At 35.8% G+C, this 17,671-nt stretch overlaps 1 protein-coding gene across 2 annotated transcripts; it reads right to left on the bottom strand.

The window, feature by feature from the left end:
* Positions 1–290: 290 nt before the first annotated feature.
* On the bottom strand, positions 291–13,464 carry LOC145585170 (uncharacterized). Of its 2 annotated transcripts, none has more exons than XM_081641899.1 (6): positions 13,163–13,464; positions 12,960–13,051; positions 12,306–12,405; positions 11,054–11,900; positions 10,753–10,886; positions 291–1,391 (listed from the first exon to the last, which is right to left on the bottom strand). In XM_081641899.1, exons 1-6 carry the CDS (start codon positions 13,255–13,257, stop codon positions 518–520), a joined length of 2,142 nt encoding a protein of 713 aa, XP_081498025.1. In that variant the 5' UTR covers positions 13,258–13,464; the 3' UTR covers positions 291–517. The 2 variants fall into 2 exon arrangements, with proteins under 2 accessions (XP_081498025.1, XP_081498026.1); XM_081641900.1 differs by having other exon boundaries at positions 291–1,166.
* Between the last annotated feature and the right edge of the window lie 4,207 nt (positions 13,465–17,671).

The following is a 17,671-nucleotide window of genomic DNA, read 5'->3' as shown; positions in this document are numbered from 1 at the left end:
TAAATCGAGCCATTTTTTAGTTTTTAACACCTCTGTCACGGTAAATTTAGAACCACCCAAAAAATTAAGGTTGAAGACACTTTTTGTAGCTGAGTAATGTTTCAGGCATTTATTGACATCACAAATTGCTTGAGAGAAGGACATTAGTTTATAGTTAATAACTAAATATGAATCCTAAGGTAGGGATAGCCATCTATATTTTTGCAATAACTTAAGCAAATATTACAAAATGACTCAACTCAAGGAGAAAAGAAAAGAATAATACAAGCTTTACATGAAGCTAAACAAAATAGAAATAAAATGGAGTACATATATATTAATTGAAATCAAACTCTTAACATTACAATGTCGCGCTGGGGTGAATAAAGATGGTACAACACCACCTAGTTAGCAAAATCTTAAAATTACAGCCTTGAGGTGAGTTGATGCAAATTTGATAGCAAAAAAGGCAAGTTAATTGAAAATTTTGGCTCTAAATAACAAGTCAGCAAGTTAGTGGAAAAGTTTTCAAGGAAATTTAACAAGGATGTAATAAGAGATGGATACACAACACCCAGCATGGAAGGTGCACCAACATCACATATAGATAAGTTGCGCTATTCCATAGCCAAAGTGATTCAGCCCAGGTCCAAAAATCACCGATGTTGATACTACTGAATCCTTCCGACAAGCCTTTCGTCACAAAGAAAGTAAATGGTGGAAACAAGGACAACCCTAAGACTATATTGCAAGCAATTCTGGAGAAAGCTTTCAGGCTCAGGTTTTGCATGTCTAGTTTTAAGGGCTGAGCCATCAAACAGAATGGCACCAACAATAATGCCCCGATTTCAGCAGCTGCAAAGTTCACTACAGACATGAGAGACAAACCGATGAAAGATGCTGAGATCATCACAGATTTTAAGACAGCCCATTCTTGTTTATGCAGGTCTGATGGATTGAAGCTGGAGTAAGGTGAGCCGAAGACCTTGTAAATAATTTGAAGGCTAGCTAATGACAGAAAAATCCAGGAAATACTGCATGTAGTTGATGTCCTGTTGGGTATTTGACAAACTACATAGGGAAGTAATGCTACAACAGCTGCCCATATATGTATAACAAACACAGATTTCGCTGCGTGAAGCCACCTCCATGAAGTGCCAGATTTATTCATCGTATCGGATGAGCTACTGCTTGCAGAAGATTTTACAATGTCAGACTTAGGATGACATGTGACAGCATCAGAATATAAAGAAGCAGCAACAACCGGTAAGGGTGCAATAAGGAGTGCAAAAGCGATCATGTAAACTCCTACTGAAACAAACTTGCTGGGCCCAGTTAGAAGGTAGAGAAAAAATGACTGGTGAAACTTTTCAAGTAGGTTGTTTACTGATCTAATTGTGCCTTCAATCAACCTGCATTAAGGAAGAAGACACTAAGACATTGAGCAACAGTTTTTTTTCATATCATTCTTAAATTTCAACTGGGGAAAGTTGCTGCAAAAGACTTGAAATTTAGTTTTGTCAAGTAATTTTAAATTTCTGCTCTCTAACTATAACAGGTTCTAGATTTAAGCATTTAACTTAAATTTATAAACAAAATATTCAAATAAATGCATCACGCCTAAACTTGTTTTTGAAGACTTCCTGTATTAGACTTTTGAAAAACAATTCCCCACACTGTTCTATGCTATTTTGTGTTAGTGCGCGGTGTGCCCAACGTTGGTATTTATCAAATGACATTAGACTCAGAACCATCAACATCTCTCTCTAGGACCTTTTGTGACTAGGATGTCTAAAATATCTACTTGTTCTTGGTTGACTTCATTACCATTTAGGTCACAAGGTTGAGCTGATTGGCTTAAAATAAGGGGAAGGCGCAATAGTGTTCAAAAGAAACCACGCAATTATGGCAAGGAGATTGACATTCTGACAACAACAAGACAAAGAAGATAGCCTAACTGGGGAATTAAGGGACAAAGAAGCTTAACTTCAATGACGAACCGGAGGGTCTAGAATAAGTGGCCAGAACCTGCCGCAGGGCTCTCTGTTCCATTCTGTTCTAAGACACCATCTCAGCAACATAAACCTCACCACGATTAAATGCTAGGAGTGTATGAGGATGAAATCAAATACTCAGATTTCCTAATGCATTATATTATGATGAGTATATAAATCTGGAATTTTGTTTGGATTGAGAACGTAAGACACAATGGTTCCCTGACTTCAAGGACTTGGATTAACCAAAAGGATACTATTACGCAGCATTTATATGTTCATTTCATATAGTGATTTATCCCCATCCCTTGGTTATATTAAGGAGTATTTTTGGCTCTACGGAGCTATTTTTATTACTAATATGCGTTTTCTAGTGTTTTAATAGCTTTGGTATTGTTTTATAAGAAATTGCAGATTTGGAGCATTTTCCCGGACTTATTTAGACCACTACGAGCATTGGATTAGGATCGCATTCATATGACCACTTTCTGTAGCCCAAGACCGCATTACAGTAATCAAACCGGTGATTAAGGACTTGGCAATTAAGCAGAGACCGAGGCATTGGATCGAGCTATAAAGACCCAAACAGGAAATCTAGATTGGGCCAAGAAGGAGCCCAATCGAAGACTCCACATTGCCCGGATGCTCGCCCAACCGAGGATGCCCTCGCCAAGAAGGCGCGCCCGGCCGGGTGAGGCAGAAAGAAAGAAATCCCTTTCACCCAGAGGCGCGTCCTGCCAGAGTGTCGGGCGCGAGAAAGGGAATGTACCACCCGAAGGCGAGCCCAGCGGGCGAGATGGCGCCCGACCGGGCGCGTGTCATTGGAGGCTGATTAAGACGATTTTTACTTTGTTTATTTTTAAGATTTTCTAGCTTTAGTATAAATACGCTTTTGTTAAGCGAAACAATTACGTCATTCATTAGTTAAATTACAGTTTTTAGTTTTAAGCTTTGGATTAATACTCTTGTTCTCTCAACTCTTTTGGTTAATGCAATTCAATATTTCTGTTTATTTTGGTAACGATTTCTTCCCTTTTTATTTCCAGTAATTTAATTGCTTTGATTAATCATGTCTTGTTTTACTGCTTTGCTTAGTTTAGATTTCAATATGTGTGAGTAGTTTAATTCTAGGGTTCGTGGGGATCCATAAATAATATAAAGGGGTAATTTATTATTGTTGATTGTCAATACTTTGATTAATTTCCTATTTATTAATTTAATGCTATGCAATTAGATTAGGCCTAGTTTAATTGTATGAGTTATGCAATATTGATTTGAGATTCGACAGATGAGAATTGATGTTTAAGCTTAGTTTCAATAGGCGGGTTAATTATAAATGGTTAAGTCGTTTTATACCACTAGATTAATTATGTGATTGTAATACGTAGCGAAAGCTCTTTATGATCTAATTAATTGATGCATTGATAATTGATTGTTATGTTTTACCCTAGAATATTATTGGTGAGCCTATACCCTAGGCTTTGATTTATTGTTATTCTTATAATTCTTACTCGCGTTTGTTTAATTATTCCCTTTAGTATAATTCACAAAAATCACTTTGGTTACTTAATAATATTAATTATTTATGAATAGAAAGACATTGTTTCCTTGTGAATTCGACCCTACTTTCCTATCTGCTTTAGTTAGAAGACTTAGGTAATCTTTTGATTAAGTGATACGACTAGATCTTGTCAAGCATTAAAGTTCGAACATATTGTAGTCTTGGGACAAACCAAAAAAAAAGCCCATAAGTAACTTGTTCCACGTGCATAAAGGCAAAATCTTTATAGTCTAATTGATTAAGTGCAGCGAGGTACAAATATGTCCGAATATGCAGATTTTAATTAATTCAAAATATCTACTAACTTGCACCAAATAAAACAGATATCTTGAATTTTGACAGGATTAAACATTTTGAAAGCTAAAAATTCTTGAAGCCGTGCTAGCTAGTCATTTGCTAAGTTTGATTATTTCAGGTGATAAAGTTAAAAACTAGCAAAAAGGCATGAAAGCAAAGCCAAAGAAATGTTTTTTTACCGAAACAGTCCAGAGGTTTTTTAATTTTACTAACAAAACAAAGACATAAACCTTCAAGTTGTAAAATTTAAGAATATGAAAAAATAAATGGTCCCAATAAAGTAAATTAGCTTCAAGATTACCAAAGGAATTCCCCGAACAAAAGGATTTGACTATAGAGATGATGAGATTGCCAGATTGGTGATATTATGAAGGAGAAAAAAAAAAAAAAAAAAAAGAGGATTACAATTAACATGAGGTGGAAGGAGATCTTTTTGAAAGTTGAAGCTTAATTTTGTGAAGGAGATGCAAGAAATCGATTCAAGGAGATCTAAAGTCTTCAATGGAAAATCACATTCAGGGAGTTAAATTTGAGGGAAAACTTAAAAGTCTCATTATCGATGGTGAGAACTTCACATACTATTTTATCATTACTATGACACATCCTAAGCTACAATAGTTAGATATTGAGAATAGGGTGGAAGTCAAGAGGCAATCTTAGATTAATTTTTGGTGTGCAGACAAAGACACAGTTTTGTGTGATGTGACACCAATGGATGCTTGTAACCTTCTTCTGGGCCAGTTGTGGCGATTAGATAGGGATGTCATGGTTGCAGAAAGGCAAGCACTTACTCCTTAGAGCATCAAGGCAAGAAAGTCCTATGAAGCCTACTGATCAACAACAATTGAGGCAAAAGGGGAAGAAAATACGCTTTTCTTTGCGTTGCAGTAGTTACTGTGGGAGATAAATTTGGGTAAGCTTGTATTCCGTACATTTTTACAGCACAGAAACAAGAATGTGATTCCATCTTCTTAGTAGCTAAGAAAACTCAGAATTAATACAGTTAAAGGAAAGAATAAAATGTACGAAGCTGAACTCTCTCTTGAAAGCCACGAACAGGATGTATTTGGTAAGGCAAGTGAATTAGGGGCTGTTCTTTAGTGCAAAGTTATAAAGTAGATCTTAGCTTTCATTGCCAAATATCTTTCCAATAGTAGAATGATGTGGTTGCATTTACATCTCTCAAGACTAAACTCCTTAGACTGTTCTATGGCTAATATATGTTGATGATTTAAACAGTGAAGACAACTGGGTATTTCCATATTTGGGTGGACGCTTTAATAGGGTTCTGTCATGGAAATTCAATAATTGGGCTGCCAAGCAAATTTATGTATTGAATGAGGCTGCGGACATGCCGGGTCTCACACTCTTACATGATCATACAGGTGGTCTAGTAAGCATTTTGAGCTAGGTCGCCACATAAAGGTTTTGGTATTATAACTGTAGACTTTGCCAAGTTATAATTAAGAGTTAGAAAACAAAATCGGATCTATAGATTTTCAGTTATGACTAATTGTAGACATTCTTTATATTTTGGAAAATTCAACAATAACGCACCAACCTTTGCTCCATTATCCCAAATGCATCAACCTTTAAATCTGCCCAAAATAAACCCAAGTTTGTATTTATTCTCTAAGTAAACCCAAATGACTTGTGACCTGAACAACTGGTCAATTTTTTTTTTCCTTTAATTATCTTTTTTAAATTAAAAAATTAACAAAAAAAAAACCCCTCAGACCGCCAACCCTTCCTCCCCCCACCCCACTGCCACCCAGTCCCCCTCCCTCCCCTGCCGTCGACCGGCACCCAACCCCCCTACGCCAGCGACCCCACCCCCCTCCCTTTCCTCCTTTTCCCGCACCCAAAATCACTGAAACCACCCTAAATGGATAAAATCAAAACCCTAAAACCCGTTTTGATTATTTTTTTTAAAGTAAAACCCGTTGTAATTGTTTTCGGGGTAGTTATATAGGGCTAGATGCGGCCTTTTGGGTAGGGGAACTAGAGCTGTCAAAAGCCGACCCGACCTGATTATTAACCGACCCAAACCTGATTATTAACCGACCTATTTGAACTCGGAAAAGGGTGACCAGAACCCGATATGACTCGACCTGAAACCAACCCTAGACCCGAGTTAACCCAAGTATTTGAGACCCGAACCCGAACATGAACCGACCTAGAGATGACCCGACGTGAATATAACCCGTAATTTATTGACTTAAACCGAACCCGACTTAAACCAAGATTGACCCAAACCCATTTTAACTCGTCAAAACCCGAATTTAATCAGACCTGTTTCCAACCCGACCCGAATTTAACCAGATCTGTTACTAAACCAACCCGAATTTTACCCGACCGAAATTCAACCCGATCTGTTACTAAACCAACCCAAAATCAACACGACTTGTTGTTGATCCGACCCAAATTCAACCCGAATTGTTCTTGGCCCATTTCGAACTCAACCTAAATTGTTATTGACTTGACTCGATTTCAAATCACCATCAATTCAATTTAGACCACCCTATTTATATTGATCAAAGTATAATTATATAGTTACGTTGTCACTTGTGTAGTGTGCTTGTGCAAACAAGTTACAATGATAAGTTCAATAGTCAAAGAAGAACCTCTTAATCTTAGTACATTTAGGAAGGTTGCACTCTAGTGGCGAGATTGGCAACATTATTGATTTTTTTTTCCGATAAAACCTCTATTGATTATTTTTCCAAATTATCTTCAACTTCCTATATAAGCTATATGAGGTGATTAAGCACAGATGTTAATGCATTTTTTTAAATGCATTTGTTACTAATCAAATAAGCAAATGTTTATTTTTTTTCTAAATTTATCTTCAGCTTCCATATAACTATATAAGCTCCTTTTATTGGTCCTTTTTTTTTTCTAATTTTATTATTCATTTGCCTATTTAAATCTTATTTAAACGTTTTAAATAATGCATTCAAATGTTTCAAACAAAATAAAAAATAATGCCATTAAAAAAAAAATGTTAACTCGGATATGAACTTATAAAAAAATAAACAAGTTTAGATAATTTCAAATAAAATAACTTGGATAACTTATTTAAGCCCGTTTTATCTTATCTAAACTTATTTAAACTTATCTAAAATTGTTTTCCCTAAAATGAATAGAAAAATCTTTTCCCTAAAATGAGTAGAAGCATTGTGAATACAGCAGGGACTTAACTTATCTAAACTAAAACCTATTTTATCCGAATTTATACGAACTAATTGTATTTCACCTAAACTTATTTGAACATGTCATCTCAAATATGAACTTATCTGAAATGGTTATCCCTAAAATGAGTGGAAACAATGTGAATAGATTAGAATAGGGTTTGAACTTATCTTCTAACAACCTAAAATAAACTTATCTAACTGGAATTAATATGAACTTACTATGTATATCTTATTTAAACTTATTTGAACTAATTAGCTCGAATTTAAACTTATCTGAAATTATTTCTCTTACAATAAATGAAGAAATCGATAATGATTTAAACGTGAACGTCATTACATGAATTGTTAACAAACCGACCCAAAATATGTACCCGAACCTGATATGACTCGACCTGAAATCAACTCGAAACCCAGATTAACCCAATATTTGAGACCCGAATCCGAACATGACCCGACTTGAAAATGACACAACCTGATTGTAACCCGCAAATTATTGACTTGAACCCGAGAATGACTCGACTTGGAAATGACTCGATCTGATTGTAACCCGCAAATTATTGACTTGAACCGAACCTGACTTGAACCCGAGAATCACCCGACCAGATTATAACCCGCAAATTATTGACTTGAACCGAAAACCCGAGAATGACCCGACCTGATTATAACCTGCAAATTATTAACTTGAACCAAACTCGAGAATGACCCTAACTCGTTTTAACCCGTGAAAACCCGAATTAAACCCGACCTATTATTCACCCGACCCGAATGTAACCCGACTTGTTATTGACCCGACCCAAACTCGATAAGATGTATGACCCGACGTGACCCGACTCAAGCATGACCCAACTCAAACCCGATCTGCATAGATTACGACATTAAACCGAATTAACCCAATCCGAGTTGACTTTCACACTTCTCTGACCCGTTTACCCAAATTGCCAGCTCTAGGGGGGACGAGGAGGGGGTCAAATCGAGGTGGGGGAAGAGGAAGGGGGGTCGTTTCCGATTGTGGGAAAGGGGGGAGGGGTGGTGTTTGAGCAGCGGGAATGGGAAAGAGGATGGCTGGTCGGCTACCATGGGAAGGGGAAAAGGGAGATAGGTTGAGGCCGCTAATACTGGCCGCCAACCGTTACTGGGTTGGCCGCCGCCAACCGTTGCAGGGGAAGGGGTGGGTGGGGAAGGGGGGAGGGGGGCTCACAGTGGTGGGGGAAAGGGAGGTTTTTTTTTTAATTATTTGATTTTAAAATAAACATAAATAATTTTTTTAAAAAAAACTTAATCAATGAGGGCATATCACATGGATTGCAACCTGGTATGCTAGGTTTACTGTGGGAGAAAAAATACAAACTTAGGTTATTTTGGGCAGATTTAAAGGTTGGTGCATTTTAGGAGAATGGAGCAAAGGTTTGTTCGTTCTTGTTAAATTTTCCTTATATTTTTTACTTTAGATGGTTTCCTATCTCTGTTACGCATCTAATACCATAAATACCCATGTAAGTGTAGCTTACTATTTCTCAATGAATATGACTAGTAACTTCGTAAGAGCTCATATTATCATTGTATGTTTGATTGACCCTATTCCTTTACATTTTACCCTTTATTTATTAGAGTGAAGTTATGGAGCCCTTGCATTAATGAGTGAAGTGAGTTAAGCTTTATCTCAAGAAGATTTTAATTAGGTAAGTGGAAATGTTCTTAAACATTTTGTACCCCAATTAGAATTTCAGAAAAAAAAATAAATAAATAAAAATAAAAAAATGATAATATGAATGGTTTTACACCTTCTCATATACTTCCTCCGCCCACGATTATTTGCAACATTTGCCATAAATGGATACTCTCTATTATCTGCAACAAATTTTTTTTTCTTTCCTTTTTTAGTAAATTTTAAAGAGTAAAATGACCACCTTACCCTTACTTTATTTTTTTTAACTTTGTTTAACATCTTATAATTACACTTACTTACCAACTAATTACCACCTTACCCCAGCCACTTCACCGCCCTTACCACCAGCCCATAGCACCGGCCCCACCGCGACCTGACCTCAGATTGCCGCGCCATTCTCCGACATCCCTTACCCCTTTGCGTCGCCACTAATCAACCACAACCACTAATCTGAGTTCGTGGATTTCGGTGATTTGAGTTCGTGGGTTTCGATTCAACATCTGGGGTCGTGGGTTTCGTGGTGGGTTTCAGTGGCCTGAGTTCGTGGGGTTGGTGCGTGAGTGGGGGTTGCGTGGTCCAAGTTCGTGGTGGGTTTCGATTCCAAATCTGGGACCGTGGGTTTCGTGGTGGGTTTTAGTGGTCAGAGTTCGTGGGGCTGTTGTGTGAGTGGGGGTTCGGTGGTCTGAGTTCGTGGGGCTGGTGCGTGAATGGGGGTTCGGTGGTCTGAGTTCGTGGGGCTGGTGCGTGAGTGGGGTTTGCGTGGTGGGTTTCGGTGGTCTGAGTTTGGTGGTTCTGCGTCCGTGAGTGGGGGTTGCATGGGTGTTGGTGATTCGTGGGTTGGCGTGGTGGTTCAGCGATGTCGTGAGTGGTGGTGGTTCTCCTCTGCTTGATTGTGTTTTTTTTTTAATTTGGATTAATTATCCCTTCTCTCTCTTAATTTTCAATAATCTTGTTTAAGAAATTTTACCTAGGAGTTCGCAAAAAGGACGTTTGGTGCAGATAATTGTGGGCGGAGAGAGTATATTATTATCAGAGACAGTATTACCAAATTTTTCGACGTCCCCAAGCATCTTGTGATCTTGCATATCAGTCTAATTTAAAAGTAATAATATTGCTGGCCAAAGCAAGGGCTGAATTTTATATGAAGGCAGGGACACATCACTATTTTTTATTCTAAATGTCACTTGTTGGCACACAACAGAAGGAATCGGAGAGGGAGTGTAGAAGAGAGAAGTAAGGACAAAAGCTCAGTAGGCAGCTCCAACAAGGAACAAGCTAGTCATGTCCAGTTTCAGATGAAAACCAACAGTTGGATAAAACCAATAAACACTTGGCTGGGCTGCTCAATCAGATATCAGATGTATATTGACGAAAAATTGGAATTCAGCTTCAGCAAAGTGATTTATTCACAAAAACCCAAAGCAGCTGGCAGTGTCACTTGAGCTAATATATTCAAAAGGATGTACTACGTAAAAGACATGGATTTTTTTACATCTCACATGCTAACCACCAAATATGGATCTATATGTCGTCAGCTTAAAAAACTAGCAAGAATAGTTGTATGGTCATCCAGCTTTAGGAATATAATTTCAATGTTGGCAAAAGCACCCCTATTCTATCCGAGAATTGAGAAGGCTTGAAACACTTGAACATCTATAGCAGCAGACACCAAGCTTGAACAGTTAACGGATTGTATGTCAGTCATGCCTTTTAACTGTTTAAAATACAATTTGAAGCAAACCACATGTCAACCGCAAATCACAAACCACATGTCAAGGATCTTTGGGTCCTCAGTTTTATGAGCTTGCTAACCCGGTGAAGCTGGAGTCTGGCTTAATTAACATAATTTGCATTGAATTTGCACAACTATTCAATACAGAACACTACAGCAAGTATTACAACTTTTACCAGGCATTCAGCATATTGTTTCCAGCAAAGCAATAGAAGATTTTTCAAAAAGCCTATCTTAATTAGTTGTCAACTAGAGCATTCCACTAAAATAACATTCAGCTGGAACAAAAGAGAATAAAATTAGGGCAAAGAGTTGTAGAAACACATTACCAGCTACTCCGTAATAGAAAGTCACTTCGCTTTCCCTTGTTATATGGTGAGGCTTTGGGAGCAATCGCCAATGTGACAGCATCAATTTGATAATCACGGAAAGCACCATGGGAACCGGTTGGAACACCTAGAGCCTTATTATAAGATTTATAACGAGGAAGATAAGTAACAAGACCAACAAGTAACATAATATAAATGACAAATGATTAGTTTGCTGGACAAACAAAAACCCACAGCCAAATGGATGGTGTAGGAAGAAAGGGAAAGCAAAACGAGGAACAAAAAGAAAGTGGGGAGTCACCTGAGCATATAATGAACTAGTAAGGGTAGCGGCACCTTCAACATACTCGTTAACAGGAATACCAAAGCCCCATTGGGGATTTAAGCTTCTAGCCAGGTTTCCTAGAAACTCAATTGTTCCACCAATCATCTTCAGACATTTTGACTCCAACAAGGACCAATGTTTCCCCACCATTACATACAGACCCTGACGATGTACTGCCAAATAATTCACAACATTTATAAGATCAAGATTTGGCATTTGGCCATTGGATGCCTCAGCATAGATACTAAGACTATCCTGGGCATCTTTGTTTCCATTAACTTTGATCACCAGAGCAGCAGCCATGGTACCAGCACGTCTAAAGCCCTCATGCGATTCTGCACCAACAACCTGATTATCCACATTTTCCCAATCAGGATTGCTTGCAGAGCACATATTAGTGTGTGAGCGGTAAAATGTTGGGGCATAATATTCCCTCAACCAGGCAGAAACTGATTCATGTTCACCATAACGAGAATCTGCAGCCAGCCAAATAATGTCCTTTGCCAGCCAGGTAACTTGTGTTAACAAAGAAAAAACAGAGTATGCTACACCTAATGATAAAGCTTCACCAGTATCAGGCTTCACAGCATTATAAGGAGTCACCAGGATAATAGCTTCCTTTCCGTCACCATGTGGAGCCCTAACTATACCAACAGTACTAACAGCTGGACTGACACAGGTAGTGTTATCTTGATCGAGGTCACTGTCATGACTTGAAAAGAAATGAAGAGGATGAAATTTATTTGTCTGAGGATAGAAATGGAACTGAGTAACTTCTGCACCCAAGTCTCCCACACGCTTCTTTAGTAGCCTTGGGATTTCACTGAAATGAGAGATTCAGTGAAAAAATTAAAAAAATAATAATAATAATAATTGGCCAACAAATGGCATGAAGAAAGTGAAAAGAATGAACTTTAAAATCTCAGTTTATCTTTCTATCCAAATATAAACTTTAGCCCAAAGGCCTCACCTCACAGCAGACATAATGAAATGCCTTAAACCTGAAGCAAGAATGACATCAGAAAAGCTCAGCCAAAGGCATTAAGTCATCCATTGCAACTCAATTTACAGAGCAAAGGCTTGGATAGCTTAAGTAAACGATAAAACTAAACACTTCCAGGTAATACTCAAATCAATTTCAAGCATCTAAAACTTTGCAAAGGAGTTCAGAATGTAGTAAGCCATAATAGATGAGATGAATATGAAGTGAAATATAGAGAACACATACATGCCTGCAGTATCACCTTCCAAGCTCAATCTCATTATCTCAGTTACAAGCTTGTCAGCATCTAGTACTTCCTGAGAAGAGAGCATGGGGTTGGCAGAACCTATGAAAACATAAATAGGTCACATACTATGTAATTACTGAAAAAATTTAATCCCACCAAACCCTTAATCCAAAAATATTAACAGAACAAGTTAAAAACCAGATAACACCTCTTTAAGAACGTTTACAAGCGTGATATGTTCACATGAACAACGTTATTACTCGTTGATTAACCATATAAGTATAAAAAGTAACATTTCAACACTAGTAATCTCACTTAAATATTGCCTAAAGTCAAATCATCCACTATCCCGAATGTACTAATTTCAATTCACTCAATGAAACAGATCAATGTATGTCTTCCAGCAATCATCGCCCGGGGCAAATACCCCATATATAGCAACATAATGGGATCCAAAGGGTGTACACAAGGTCCCAAAAACCGAAATTTGCATACTATTAAGTAATTTGAAGAGCATACTCTACCAAAGAGGAGCATTGAACACAATTTACACTCAATCAAAACTAATCGACCCGACTACATCAACAAACAAGATCATCCAAATAAACAAAAACCCAATTGAAATCATTTGAGAATTGAGCAAAAACACTAACCTGGCATGAGTGCATTTTCTGATATGTAAGTATTTTTGGCAAGAACAGGCAAGAGTAAAAGTGCAATAACTCCAGCAATACAGCAAATCAAACTGGAAAAATGCAACAAATTGAGATAAATTAAACTGGTGTTTTGTAAAAATTAAAAATTGAGCATTTCCCAGATTCAATAATCAAATTAGTAGCAAAATGATCAAGAGTACCTGACAAGAACACGATGAGACATGAGAAAAAGCACAATGCGCACAAGCGGGCGAGGCTGCTTCTTAGGAGACCCAGATTCATGCTTAACCTCCATTTCTTCCTAATCAAATTGCTCTCTTCTTCTTCTCTCAAGAAAGCTTTTAATTAATCATGAATGATCAGAGATTAGAAGAACAACAGTAACAAGGGATTATTGTGAAATGTGAATCTGTGATGATTTTACTTCATTGGTGAAGGTTCTTCCCCAGCCCTTTCGATTAGCACACTCTTAAGACGTTGGGCTTGTCAAAAATTGACTCGATTTAAGAGCCATTCCAAACCTTTTTTTTTTTTTGTAAGGGGGTAAGATGAAGGGTTTTATCGGAGTATAACCTCTCACAAAGTCATAAAGTCCTTCCTAAAGTGCCTCTAGTGAGGATTGAACCCCCAACCTCAAGGTTAGAAGTTACAACGCTTTCCACTAGACCAAACTTAGCTTGATAGATCAATTCCAAACATGACCCAAACAAAATTGACTTATCCGATACAAGGTAATTTCAATTAAGAATTGTACAAAGTAAAGAGTAGCTTTATAATTGAAAGTTGAAATTTGATCTCAGCTCAGCCTGGGCCAAACTGGGCAAAGTTAAATGATACATCTTGCCTCGATAGATGTTAATATACTTCATGCTCGAAACCTTAGATTTTTATATGTATTTTCTTCGTTTTCTTTTACTTTTAAAACAGCCTTTAGCTTGCGGTTTTAGGAGGTGATTAGTGAAAGTAAACAAATTTCTTTTAAACATAGTTTTAACACTAGGATTAGAGAAGGGTTATATACATAAATGTGTAAAAATTATTTTGATTAATTTAGTTGTTTATATTATGTAACTTTGACCTAAAAGTATGTACCATAAGGTTATGTGTCAATGACTTAGAAACAAAGAAAGTATATGGCTCAGTCAATTAATTTGACATACACTTAGGCACTCAGTACATCTATTTATTCTCACCACTTTGACAAGTATGTCCCTTCACATCCACAAGCTATTTGTTCTCCAAAGAGCAAATCTACATAGTGTTCATATGAAGACTAGGATTCTTGTGAGTTGTTTTAGCTCGATTTTGTCAAAGCTCAGGTCTAATGAGCTCAACTCAAGACTTTCAATAAAGTAAACTTAATGAAATTCAACTAAAACTTCTTGTGAGCAAGATCTAATCTAATACATTACTTAAATAAAAGTACATAATTTATGGCTTATATAAATAATAATACTTCCTAGAACATCAATATACTTGTGAAAACCACAAATTATCATCAAACTAGCTTATATATGAATGATGGAAAATCTTGGACGGTTGGACCTAAATGTATGATGGGCCGAATAAAATTAGTTACTTAACCTTAATATTTAAGGCAATATACTATTATAAATAATTTTGAAAAAAAATTACGAGAGAGTGGGTGACTATGTGCCTCTCTATAAAGATACTTCACTGTATATGAATATAGCTTAAAATGCTCATCACCCAAACTCGATCCCCCGCAACAACAATTAGTTGGAAGAACCTGTGTTCGATCCCTCGCAACAACAATTGGGAGGAGACTGGAATCTAATCACTCAGAATTAATCCCCGAATCCGAATTAGCCCAAATGGTGAAGCGGATGAAACACCCACAAAAACAAATAAATAAATAAATTGTATATGAATATAGCTTAAAATGTTCATCACCCAAACTCGAGTTGGACAATATACGCTATATTTCTAAAAATTCATTACTTTATAGTTTTGGAGAGAAAACGTTCAGGCAATGAACCCATATAGAACTTTGTAAGTTGTAACCACCTTAATCAATTTACTACTAACCATAAGCATTAGAAGTGCTAAGGCAATAGGGTTTGTGCTAACAATTACCTTTTTTTCACTTTTTTTGTTGCAAAAGTTAACAGTTACTAACTACTAGCATTGAGTGTGTGTTAACTTGTTGGGCATTATTGGTACTCGCTAAGAGCCCAAGTCTTTCTGAATTAAAGGTACAAGCCCATATAGAAAGTACTAAAAGCCCATGTCATGTCAGTAAAATCAAAGAAAGCAAACATAAAGACATTTCGTTTGGAGAAGTTGAAAGCAAGAAAGGAATAATCAACACACATCAAACCACTTGTTTACTACTTCATCATTTTCTAGGTGGTAATTCTCTTGAGCCATCTAAGGTTACAAGCCCGGATATTCAATAATTTTCTTAATAAGAAGAACAAAAATGGGAAAATGTTATAAAAGTATTGCAAGGTTACCAAAATCTATACTAACCTGTTACAACTTACAAGGTGTTCTTAAGAAAGTACTCCTTTCGTTTTGTGGCATTTTTCCCATTATTCACATACCAAGAAAATTAAATTAAGTAATGTAATGAGGTGGTAAGTAATGTGAGTTGGAATATGATGTTACTTTATGATAAGAGTTACAGCATAATATAAAATTTGACCACAAAAAGTAGTTCAAGTTGGAGTAAAATAATGGTATTTCCTTGACAAAAATGAATGGATAAAGTAAAAGTGAGAAGAATTTCATGGAATGACCTCTAGTCTAGATAAAAAGTAATAGATTAATTATAAAATAGATGGAGCGTATGTGTCATGAAGCACCACATTCATGCACTTAACACGTGTCACATCATCCACTCAATTATGAAAAAAAAATTAATGACAATAAAAAATTTTATGCATAGAGTTTGGAGACCAACAAGAAATTAAATAAGTTACAGACTAAATTTTTCGGTAAAAATTCATACACTATAATTGTGACCTTAAGTGTAGAATTCTTGACTATGTCTCTTATACTACAAGTATCAAATTTTAATTTATTTATTTTTTAAATATTTGGTCATGTATTATAATGTTTTGTAGGAGACAAATATTATGACATAACACAATCAATAAATAATGACAAATATAATTATTTTTATCTTATACTTTATCATTAACATTGATTCTCATTGTATACATTTGAAAATACGTAATAGATAGTTAAAAGAATTGATTTTTGACATCATCAATCACACTCTTCACATGTATATCGCTAGTACGTATAAATTTAAGCAAGTCTTCTACCAATATTGAATCTCACCCTATTGAAAGACAAAAAATGAGGCAATTTATTGTCCAAAAAGAGTACATGTCCTTAAAATCTGAATGTGATGACCTAATGTGAGAATATAATCCGATTCACAGTTGATTGACAATGGATTAATGGAAGATGTAGCTCCTCAAACTAGTCAAATGACCAATTAACTCTCCACTTCTCAACTCATATGCGCACAACATTTCATGTATAAATTAGCCTCATAAGTTAATTCATATCATGTCCAAAATCGACCTTGTAACTTTAAAAATTTTGAATGTATGAAATCATCCCTTACATTCATTGAATATGTGCAATTAACTTCTCATTGTCACTCTAATTTCCAATGAAATTCCATTAGAAATTATAGTTCATTATCATAGAAAATATACAAATTTATTTTTTCCACATGAAAACAAGTCGACGAACAAACATTATTCACCACTCCTTTAAAAAATCATGTGTTAATAACTAATTAATCTACACGTGTTAATGTAATTAGAGGTAAGTGAACTTTAGGCTAAAAAATCATGTAGTTTTATATAAGTAGAAGCTTTTCAAATTTGACACCACTCCTTAAGAAACAAATAAATAATTGACAAAGGGGATAATTTGGGTAAATTGTAAATAGAAAGATACTCATATTTGTTGGATAGAGGGATCAAACTATGATGCAAAATCATGTAATTACCCAATAAATATAGCTTGCTTATAACTATATTGGATCATGAACAAGTCTATAAATGGCCAATCAGAATCTCAAACCCCCATTATATATTGTTGGGCCCAATTATGATTAATCAAATTACCTAAACTTAATTATATTTGCATCTATTAATCTTCTCAATTCAGCAAACAATGTGAAAAAAAAATTATAATCCTCAAACCAAACGCCATAATAATTATTAGTTGAAGTTGTTTGAAGAATTAGGCATTTGCTTAATTAAATACACGTATAACAAGCAAATTATGAGATGGTGCGTTTTTTCACAACCTTTTTGTTTCTGCTTATCATTTGGCTAAAGCTACGTAAGTACCCTTGCTTGTTAAGTTAACGGTACTTTTCATAATAAAGTAATAAAATAACGGTACTTTACTTTTTTTAATGGTACATTTTCACAAAAGTAAAAAATCAAGCTCTACATTTTATTTTATTTTGCCCTTACTCCCTTGGTTCTAATTTAAGTTGTTCATTTTGTTCTACTTTATGTTCAATCTAATTGTTACTCCGTATTATAAAAAAAGAAAATTAGGATCTCACACTGTAAATTATCTATGTTCAATAAAAATGTCCTTTTATATATCTCATTATACCTCTTTTCATTACTCCATAAAATATAATGTGTTTTTTTTTTTTTTTTTTTTTTTTGAGAAAAAAATATAATGTGTTATGAGTAATAAACTAC

The sequence above is a fragment of the Chenopodium album genome, chromosome 16 (genome assembly GCF_948465745.1).
Source record: "Chenopodium album chromosome 16, dcCheAlbu1.1, whole genome shotgun sequence".
Classification (NCBI taxonomy): domain Eukaryota; kingdom Viridiplantae; phylum Streptophyta; class Magnoliopsida; order Caryophyllales; family Amaranthaceae; genus Chenopodium; species Chenopodium album.
The sequence above is the reverse complement of the archived record's forward strand: the minus strand, read 5'-3'. Positions and strand labels throughout refer to the sequence as shown.

Excerpts from the sequence above, each read along its gene's own strand:
- LOC145585170 (XM_081641899.1), bottom strand. The coding sequence starts at position 13,257 with ATGGAGGTTAAGCATGAATCTGGGTCTCCTAAGAAGCAGCCTCGCCCG. Across the intron at positions 12,406-12,959 it reads AGAAAATGCACTCATGCCAG|GTTCTGCCAACCCCATGCTC; the intron begins GTTAGTGTTTTT and ends ATGTTTTCATAG. Across the intron at positions 1,392-10,752 it reads TTTCTATTACGGAGTAGCTG|GTTGATTGAAGGCACAATTA; the intron begins GTAATGTGTTTC and ends TCCTTAATGCAG.